This window comes from Carassius auratus, chromosome 4, assembly GCF_003368295.1.
Source record: "Carassius auratus strain Wakin chromosome 4, ASM336829v1, whole genome shotgun sequence".
Lineage (NCBI taxonomy): Eukaryota > Metazoa > Chordata > Actinopteri > Cypriniformes > Cyprinidae > Carassius > Carassius auratus.
Genome location: NC_039246.1, coordinates 12,407,573 through 12,418,429, shown reverse-complemented (window position 1 = coordinate 12,418,429; position 10,857 = coordinate 12,407,573). Strand labels below are relative to the sequence as shown.

Here is a 10,857-nt window from a genome sequence, read left to right as displayed (position 1 = left end):
ATTTGATCTGTGAAGAACTAAACAGCAGCATGTTCGCTCTCCTTGACTGTTCCCACAGTGACAGCTCGTGCTGGTCACTCACTCGCTCTTCTCCTAAAATACACAATGAGGCAGTATCAGCTACAGTCACTGACACAGTCCATGGGCTGTGTGCCATCGCAGCTGCAATAGTGCTGGACACATGGCATTTGTGGTTCTTTGAGCTTCGCGAGTGCCCAAAACATTTCTGCATGTAACCTCAAACACTAAGCCAGAGCAGATGACCCCTCGGAGGCCTAAAATAGACTGAATTTGGTCCAAGTGGCCAACACATTGCCTTACTCTGTCCGTGTGTGAGCTAATGTGCTGTGCATGCACACTATACATGTTCACCAAGGCTGCATTTATTTGAAAACAAAAACAGTAAAAACAGCAATATTATGCAACTTTATTATAATTTGAATTTCTTCTTAAATCTACTATCAAACCTGCATTTCAGATGGCATTATTCCATCCTTCATTCTAATGCTGATTTGGTGCTAAACAAAAACAAAAAAACAAAAACAATAACAGTTGTTGCTTAATATTTTTGTGGAATACTTTTTAATAATTTTTGTGTTTACAGTCACTTTGATAAATGTGCACCCTTGATGAACAGATGTATCATTTTCTTTCAAAACAAAAATCTTACTTTTGAATGGTACTTCATTCCTATTAAAAAATAAAAAAAAAAGAATTATTGTAGAGACAAAACTACTTTGAGAAGAATAATTTTCTGAGATGAAGACCTAACGAACAAATTCAAGACATTTCCTTTTATAGTTAATCAACAAAATAGCTTTTAATGGGTTTGTTTTCCTATATGTAAGACAGTAGATAAACTCCGCCCAGCCTCTGAACTCTGGTGTAGGGGCTGTACATTGTGTCCCCTCTGCTCCATACCATCAGGCATGACTTGCTTTAGAAGTTTGAACAAAAACCCAGATATTGACAGGCCATCTGTCATCATGTCACTCTGACAAAATATTAAGCTTTACTACTTTATGTCAGATTCCCATGACCATTTGTCTTATGCCCAAGTTATGCAATGCATATACGTTTAATGAAACACAAAATCTGAGTCACATTTACATTTTTTAAAGCTCAGTGTTAAAAAAAAAACAGCCCTTTTTTTTTGCACGCAACACATAAGAAAAAAAAATTATGGGAAACATTTTCTTCCGTTTGCATGAGCTAAAATGTTTCCTGGCACATGAGCTGGTATTTGAATGAACTGGGTCTGCAAATTCTCTAAATTATATACTGTATGTCACCTGACTTTGCATACAAGTGTGCTGAAAGATTAGCATGCACGGACATCCAGTGGCTCTTTACAATGGAATGTTAAACTTTCCAGCAGGCATTTAACATGGTGACTTTAAGATAACCCTCCTTACTCATTTAGATTTGTACATTGTTTCAATCTCAGAGTAAATATTTACCTTCCGGAGTGTTGTAGTTATCTTAAAGAACATTCTGCATACGATATCCCAGTAATGCAAAGAGGACTAACATAATGTTCAAATAATATTAATCAAATGCACAGTATATGCATGTTGGGTGCTAAACAAATGCGTTTTTCTCATTCACTCATTACCACCTCCTAGTGGACAAACTCATCTACTGAAGCTACATTATATTACTGTAAAGCACATTCAAAGTCTTTTTTTTTCTTTCTCAATCCGTGTTTTGTTACTTTTTTAATCTAATTTCACACTCACTTATGATTCACACTCAAAATGAAAATCTGCTGAAAATTTACTCACCCTCAGTCCATCCAAGATGTAGATGAGACATCAAAACCGATTTGGAGAAAATTAGCATCACATCACTTGCTTACCAATGGATCCTCTGCAGTGAATGGGTGCCATAAAAATAAGATTTCAAACAGCTGATAAAAACATCACAATAATCCACAAGTAATCCACAAATGTCCCAGTTCAACGTTTAAGTGTTTGAACTTTAAACCTCTGCTTCTGGCTAAATACGAATGCAAACACACAGCTTTACACTTCACAAGATGTTAATTGATTGTCTGAAGTCATGCTTTTATCAGCTGTGTGGACTCATTTGACACATTCTGTTTGCGCAAATTAATTAGTCAAATAGTTAAAGGTTTGTTAATGTATGTTAATGCAGTGTTCTAACCAGTGTTATTCTTACCAGTGTGAAATTTCCACATGCTCTCAATTGACCTGTATGTCAACAGAGCTCAATCATTGCCTTCATTTGGGAAGGGGGACAAAGTGTACCCATCCCACAGCTGATGCATCCAAAACAAACAACCTCTTAGGGTGCAATCAAAGACACATATTATGACCTCGACACCTTACTGTCTTACTGTACTAGCACATCTTGCACATGCTTGTTGTGTCACCTCTTTGGACCCCACAGGTGGTTTTATTTAGCAGTGGGACCTCCATAGAGAATCTGCAATGTTAGGAAAGAGCCTGCTTGTGTGTCTGCGGAGAAAGGGAATCTGCGGAGAAAGGGAATGTAAAAAAGAAAAAAAAATGTCTAGTGTTATAAGGGTGTTCATATTAATAGGCTTTGATGAAACAGTGTCGCCAGAGAAAAAGAGAACAAAAAAAAAAACAATAATGTTTCTTTATTTGAATTTACATTTCCCATGCTGTTATGTGTAACATTTTTTTCCAAGATGAAAATTCAACATAACTTGTATTTGCCATTTCCTACATTAGTATTAATATTTTATTTAAAAATAAAACTGAATGTGTTGAGTTTTGCAAAAATATAAAGTGAAATGTAGAACACAAACTAAGGAGATATGTTAGTGCTGAACTATAATACACATAGTTCTATAATACACATAGTTAAATTTGAAAAAAGGCGTAAATAATTAAATCTCACCGTATATGCTTCCTCATTCATCATTTTTAATAAAGAACTGAGCCCTTACAGTAAATATGGTCTTTTAGTTTTTGCTTTCATTGTTGGATATTTTTTAAATAGCATTTTAAATTTGCTTCACGATTCATATTACTAATTGTTATCTTCTATATTTTAATAAATGCGCATGCATTGTTTTCCCAAAGGACTTCATTGCATCAAAGTCAGATTGTGCAGAGGACTCATCTGTTGCTCAGGTCTTGTCCCGATGGCTGTTTAGGAGACAAGGTCTTCACTCTGGGGCTCGGTTGTCCTGGTCTCCGCTGACTTTCAGGGCTGTTGCGGTCATCTCTACAGTAAAAAAAGCACATGTGCCAAAAGTTTAAGTGTAACGGCCTGATTGCTCACAGAAATACTGTTTATTAGATGTATGGAAAGAAGAGCTAGAATTCAATAGCAGGACAAACGAGATATATTGGCATCTCTGCTGTGGTCCAACCTGAAGCAAGCTCTTAAAGGGTTAGTTCGCCCAAAAATGAAAATTATGTCATTAATAACTCACCCTTATGCGGTTCCAAACATGTAAGACCTCCTTTTATCTTCGGAACACAGTTTAAGATATTTTAGATTTAGTCCGAGAGCTCTCAGTCCCTCCATTGAAGTTGTGTGTACGGTATACTGTCCATGTCCAGAAAGGTAAGAAAAACATCAAAGTAGTCCATGTGACATCAGAGGGTCCGTTGGAATTTTTTGAAGCATCGAAAATACATTTTGGTCCAAAAATAGCAAAAACGACGACTTTATTCAGCATTGTCTTCTCTTCCGTGTCTGTGTGAAAAAGAGTTCAAATCAAAGCAGTCTGGACATCCGGTTCGCGAACGAATCATTCAGTTCACCAAATCGAACTGAATCGTTTTAAACGGTTCGCATCTCTAATACGCATTAATCCACAAATTACTTAAGCTGTTAACTTTTTTAATGTGGCTGACACTCCCTCTGAGTTCAAACAAACCAATATCCCAGAGTAATTCATGCACTCAAATTTGAAAATGATTTTCGATGCTTCAAAAAAATTCCAACTGACCCTCTGATGTCACATGGACTACTTTGATGATGTTTTTCTTACCTTTCTGGACATGGACAGTATACCGTACACACAGCTTCAATGGAGGGACTGAGAGCTCTCGGACTAAATCTAAAATATCTTAAACTGTGTTCCGAAGATAAAAGGAGGTCTTACATGTTTGGAACAGCATAAGGGTGAGTTATTAATGACATAATTTTCATTTTTGGGCGAAATAACCCTTTAATAAGCCCTTCAGATAAGAGAGTGTGCAATTGGTAAATAAATAAACTGCGCGGAAGGAAACAGCGACCTCCTCCGGCCGTCATGAGACACTGTCGGCTGGCGTCTCTGCTGTCAGTGTTCGGTGGGAGGGTAGACAGCGACAGCAGCAGCGGCCGCGTCGGAACTAAAACCAACGTGACAGACTGGAGTCTTAATAACACCAACCGATCCAAGAGCAGCACTAACAGAGAACCCCTAATACTGCATATACAGACTACAGTGTCATTCGTCGACTGCTGCATAAGGATAAAGACCCAGCCGGCTCGACAGCAGCGAACGCAAACCGCAGTGGACGTTGTTGCATTGTTCACGTGAAAGGAGGAAAATCCGTGGTTTGCAGCAGATCCGCGTGCAGTCGACCGGAACCGGACTCTGTTGTTGATTTCTCGTAATGTTTTATCACGGGACACATCGTTACGCTGGATACCGAGTTTAGTAGAGTCATTGCATCACGTTGGATTCACCAGCCCCGTGTTGAACTTGGCCTGTAGAGCAAACAGCACGATGAACGCTTAGCTCTGCTAACGTAAATCTATGTTTTCTGATCACTCGGTTTTCCAGCCGTGATTTTTTTGTCTTTATAATTATTTGGCGATTACCTCTCTTAAATTATTTGCTCGGTCAGCTCAAGCAGCTGCAGCTGGCGCTTTGTCTACATCTGATGGATATGACGATACGAAAGGTAATCGCTGGCCAGCCTCCTATATTTCATTGCAGCAGAAATTTTATATGCCTGGTTATAAACCTCTACTTGCTTATTATGTGTGTCAGGCACACCATATTAAATATCCAATGTGTATTATAGTCTGGTGTTTTGCGTTTGTGTATTCGCAAGCGCTTCCTGTTAAAAAAACGTTATTTAACGCGCGCGGCATTATTTTGAGAATGAGCTCGAGACCAACGTTCGCCGTTACTTGACAACTTTTCAAAAACGTCGCTGATAAATGATAAATGCATTAAAAATGCAAAATACTTAAGAAATTGTTTGAGTTTTGTGCTTGTCTTTTGCTGGAGATTTACAAAAATCCCCCAAAATCTCAGCTGGCCACCCCACGTAACCAGGGCGACCCGTCTCGCGACCCCCGCGTGCGCTGTCGACGCGTTAATCTACCATTACGCGGGTTTGTTTTGTTGATATTTTGAGGCACAACATTTTACTTTTTTATATTTATACGATTGAAACTGAACACCCGTGAAAGCCCAGCAGTCACACGCACCTCAGTTAGCAAAAAGACTTCGAAGTAGCTTACGCCTGCACTTCATATTCAACTTTTGTAGCTGCTTTAAACGTTAATACTAAAAATTTAGTTGTGTTTAAAAGTATATTTAATTGAAATATATATTATTTCTCACACAAGTGATGCTGTTATTATATATTTTTTAGATGCTATTAGAATGGAGAACAGCTTTTAATGCTTTTGAACCAGGAAATATAAACTTGAGTGTGCAATTAATATGTTCTTTATATGTCTCTTGCAGTAAACCTGGACCTGTTTCGGGGTTTCGGAGCCAGGTCTCCTGTACTCTGAAGATCTGAAGAATATCAATGCTCTTTTCCCTCTTGCGGTCCCTTATGCCCAAGTGGATTTGACAGTTTTTGTCTGTCACCATCAGTGCTTGCCTCTCAGTGACTGTGTCTTGTTCTTTTACGTTTATAAAAGAACACCTCCTCTCTTGGGCTCTGGCCCCTTACACCGTAAGAGTAACTGTAAGTAAGGTATACCCCACGGAGGGGGCCTTCCAGCAAACTCTGTGGTTCACGTGAGCTTTTATTAACTTTTCACAGGCTTTTTGTGCCACAGTCAAAAGCAGAAAGAGGAAATTTCCACGAAAGGTCAAGGTTTACATTTGAGGTTTTTTTCACAATAATTTATTTATACATTTAAGGTTTTTTTTTTTTTTTTTTTTTTTTTGGGGGAGATGTCGTCAGAAAATCCCAACAAGGTGGTGACCTTCTTGGCCCCTCCACCTCCAAAGAATGTGAATGGCTCCGGTTCGGACTCACTGGTGGGTGAGAAGCTAGACACGGAGGTTAGAAAACGACGCCACACCATGGATAAAGATCTGAAGACGGCTGAGCACAGATTTTTTAGGCGTAGCGTCATCTGTGACTCCAATGTCACTGCACTTGACTTGCCCAGTAAAGCCTGTATCCTCACCTCGCCTCCGGACTGCGAGCAGTTCATTGTGCCTGCAGTGCTGGATTCGGCCCCTGACGTTACCATTGACACCCAAGTAGTTGCTTCAGATGTTGTTTTGGAAGAACATGCAGAGGATGGAAAAGCTGCTGGGGATGATGGGATTGTGGAGGTACAGAGCCCGTCTGTGCAGGATGTGGGTGTGAGGCAGAGTGAGGCCCTTGGGATGACGGAGAAGGAGCCCAGCGATGTAGGCAACAAGGAGCAGGAGAGCAGAGTAATAGAAAAACGTGAAGAAGAGGAAGAGGAGGAGAAAGGGGTGGCAAGGGCCCGTGCTGAAGCTGAGCAGAGAGAGGCTGAGAAAAAGGTTCAGGAGGATGAAGAAGTGGAGACCAAAGCTGTGGGCACCTCACCCGATGGGCGTTTCCTCAAATTTGACATCGAGATTGGACGCGGCTCGTTCAAAACTGTCTACAAGGGCTTGGACACGGAGACTACGGTGGAAGTAGCTTGGTGCGAACTTCAGGTAAAAAGCTAACATGTTATCAACTATCCTAACCTTTCATCAATTGCAGAGGATGTCTATGTTGTTGATGTGAACTCTTTGAAGTGCTCCTGTGAAACACAACAGAGCGATCAATTCAAAAATACATGACAGGCTTACAGCGGGAAGTCAAATGGTGTTACTTGTTTGTGCAGTTTTGTGGTCATGGTTCTTATGGTGCCCCTACAGGACGCGGGTGAAGAACAACTTTGGTGAAGGTTAGGCCCAAAACATACTGTATACTTGTTTGTAGGTGATCCTGTCATGCGTGGTCTTGTTGTACATGCTTATTAAGAAAGTTAGCTGTAAAAATGGCAACATCTTTACCAACTGAGTCAGCAAAGTTCTCTTCAAACTGTTGCTCTGCCATTACAGTAGTTAACCTGAAAGATGAAAATGAAGACATTTTACGCCTGTACTGTACATCCTATAGCACCGCCTGCAGCAATGCTGAGAATGCAAAGCACATTTGTATTGTCATACGAATTATTGATAAAGTCAAGCATATTTTTTCATATTTTCAGATGTTAGCTTGATTTATATCGTTCTTTGTTGCATTTTCAGTGTTGCCACAAGGGGCAGTATAGTGTTATCGCATTTGATCTCAATCGTTTTGACTCCAAGCCCCCTGAATTAATAACAATTATTTTCTTTTTTTAATTCTAGAAGTTTCAAGAACTGCATGTTTTTCAAAAAAAATTGTTATATTAATACAAATAGTGTTATAATAATATATTTATTTCAATAATGTTTTTCGTTGAGAACCACTGTATTTGTGTCTCTAGTTCATTTTTTTTGCTTTTGAAGTTCTTGCTTTTTGACTATCCCGGCAGAGCATGTTAGTTAACGTCTGTATGTGAACAATAACTTATCCAAGTAATATCACATCTGATTTATTGGTACCGACGCCTTGGATACTGAGGTTTGTTGTTACTTCCAGACCATTGCCAGTGTTCAGCTGGACATCTACATTCATGCACTTACAAAATGTTATTTGCATCGATTAGCCTGTTACTCTCTTGGCAGACCAATTTTTAGAGTTTAGAGTTAGATTAGGCCTGAGTTTTTTATTTATTTATTTTTTTATAACACCTTGACATCTAAATCAGACAAATTGGATCTTGGCAAGTGAAACTCAGTTTCATTACGTACAGTCTCGAGTGTTTCCTCTAAATATCACAAGACCCTCTGTGTTCGTCCTGGTATCTAGTTTCTACTCCGTATGGACCTTTCACGGAGAAAGTGTAACTGCACACAGATAAACTTAAAGATGGATTGTTGTTAGTTGCCTGGTGAAGGTCCTTGTGCATAAACTGAAGCGTTATACACACCGGGCAGACTGATATCAGACTGTTTTAGTAATTCCTCCCAAGTGCTCATAGATTGAAATCATTACATAAACATGTCAAAGCACATATGGATGAAAGTGTGCAAAATATGCAGTGTGGGTGGGGTGGAAGACTGGAATGTAAGAGTGGATGGTGCCAGTGATGTCAGGACAAGGGGTTTGAACTGATGAAGCAAAGTAGCATTATGAAGTGTAGACACTTGCTAAATGCTCAGCATTTAAAGATGGATCAAGGCCGTAAGTAATTCAAGCGTCAAAGGGCAAGAAGGAGCTTGCCACTGGAATCCCCCAGATTGCTTTGACAAAGGGAGGGCGCAGGAAAAGAATCAAGGGGTGAGCAATGCCAGAACATCAGGGAGGGTTGCCTTGTGTCTGCCCCAACCCTCTCTCCGTCTCTTTTTCACTCTCTCTCGCTTTCATTTTCACAATGTTTTAGTAGTTGTAAAGGTCAGTAAAATAGACTCTTCTTTGATGCGGAAGAGGAAATAAGATTATCTAGTCAACTTTGTTAATGAGACATCTAAACCGCTTAATATCCCAGAGATGATTCATCTGCCGAGCTTGTTTTTTTTCTTGCATTTGAGATCAATTGGGAATTAGCTTCTTTCCATGGATTGAATAAAAAAAATACCTCCTATTTGTCTGAAATTCTCCAGTTCCTCCATTAAGATTGCAATTATTACGTATTTAGTAGCAAGTTACTTAGAATTGTGCTGTCAGTTGTTTGAATAGTGGCTTTGGTTACCCAGCATGCATCAGTAAATCCTTATCACTCTGAATATTTTTATTGGATTAAAAATGGGTTGCTCTTGTCCTCATAGCCTTGGTATTTGTTGAATCATAGATGAGCTAGTAGGATGACAGAGGCAGACATCCCCCCAATTAATTTCTCATGGATTCAGGGAGATGCGAGCATGGGCTGTCCTAATGGGGGCTCAGGCATTATAATACTGTACTGAATTATAATACTAAAACAAGAAAGAGCGAGGAAGAGCTAAATGCACTGTGAAGAATTCAGTCCCCCCCTCTGTCTTTTCACTTCATTCCCATCCATCTCTCTGCCAAATGTTTTCCTTAAATGCCAAATAGTTACAGAGCTGAAACAAAGAAGGGTGCAGTCATAATATTTTGGATGTGATGTTAATATTCACTTAGCAAGCACCACATAGTATTACTCCTACTTAGTTAACAAACTCCTGACCCTCAGTATTAAACGTTGGTGTGTAATTTGACCTGCACACTTTGTGCTTACAAACATTGATGATACTTCAGATTGTGTGGCCTGTTATAAGAGAGATTTGGTGATTTCTCTTATAAATTTCAGATGATAAAACTATTGAAAACACTTACCACTCACATGTTCTTCTTTCTGATTCGTGTACGTTCTCTCATTTTCGCTCTAACATTTTCTTACCCATTTTGTTTTTTTTAATTGTAAAGTTTTGTGTGATTTTAATGTGATTTTTAGTTCCCTAATGGTGTGTAAGCTGGTTAGCATCCACTCCTCCACACATCACACACTTTTTTTTTTCTTCATGAGCTTTTCCAGCAGATGTGAGGAATGGAAACCACTTGCAATTAGTTTTCTAAACATGGGCACACACTCACACAGTGCCCCATCTATGTTCATACATTTACTCGCTTCACAAATGTATACTCTGATCCAGATGCAAGTTGTTGTCTGAGGTTTTGACCCTAAACTATTTAAAACCATGCGGCTGTCGCGCCATCAGCCTTATCACCATATGCTAGCTGTGAGATAGCACAGTGCAGGAATTTGTGCAGGAGGTGCCTGAACACCGGGTTGGTTTAAAAGAGACATGCCCCAGAGAGAGTGTCGTCATCTGTGAATAATGCAGAGGATGTTAGGGGAACAGTTGAGGAAGAAATCCAATCCAATGGATCCCGGCCATAGCCGTTTCCCTTTTCATTGTTGAAATCCATTTTTTTCCAAAGGAGTGAGAAAGACAAAGACAGGAGCAACGCTTCCTTCATCTGCAAGCACTGATCTCCTTCCTCATTTACAGTACTGGCCTATGTGTATGTGTGTTTATCCATTGTGTCTTACACGGGCTGGAAGGAAAAAAAGATGTCATTGTAAATGGAAATATACTGAGGGCTGCACCATTGTTAGATGCTATCTGATTGGCATTAAGTTTCACTTGCACTGTTTTATCTCCACTTAATGTGAATCTAATGCTTTTTCCTAGGAAATCTTTTTTTAAACCTCTACAGTTGCACAATGACAGAAAAGTGTATGCAAAGCAGAAAATGTGAGCATTCAACACATACGCTGACAGCTCTTTCCTTAAAGAGTTTCTCTTGTCTTTCTTGCCTTCCGCTCAAGTTTGGAGGCTGTTGCGGTTTCACTTCTCTCTAGATTCATAATAAATCTATTTCCTACTACTGAGTCTGTCAGTTCCTCTCGGCCTGGCTCCATGTGATAACTTGACATTTGCTCTGTAAAGCATTTTGAACTTTTGCAGCATTTTATTTTATACTCTTAATGAATACTGATTATATGTTAATGGCTGTGGCATCAGTACCATGACACCTTTGTATGCAGCTTACTTTCAACAAATGGTTTGAGTAGTGTATTGCAACAAGCAAG

The 10,857-nt window shown here is 39.5% G+C and overlaps 1 protein-coding gene across 5 annotated transcripts in view; it reads left to right on the top strand.

Annotated features, from left to right (window-relative positions):
- Nucleotides 1-4,249: 4,249 nt before the first annotated feature.
- Nucleotides 4,250-10,857, top strand: part of LOC113058770 (serine/threonine-protein kinase WNK1-like) — a 68,951-nt gene continuing 62,343 nt past the window's right edge. For 2 of the 5 annotated variants that reach the window (XM_026226997.1, XM_026226989.1), the window contains exons 1-2: nucleotides 4,254-4,898; nucleotides 5,696-6,880. In XM_026226997.1, coding sequence (XP_026082782.1) covers nucleotides 6,137-6,880 — 744 coding nt within the window. In that variant the 5' untranslated portion in view covers nucleotides 4,254-4,898; nucleotides 5,696-6,136. Of the gene's footprint in view, nucleotides 4,899-5,695; nucleotides 6,881-10,857 lie in introns of all 5 variants that reach the window. The other 3 variants (XM_026226974.1, XM_026226981.1, XM_026227006.1) reach the window with 3 other exon arrangements.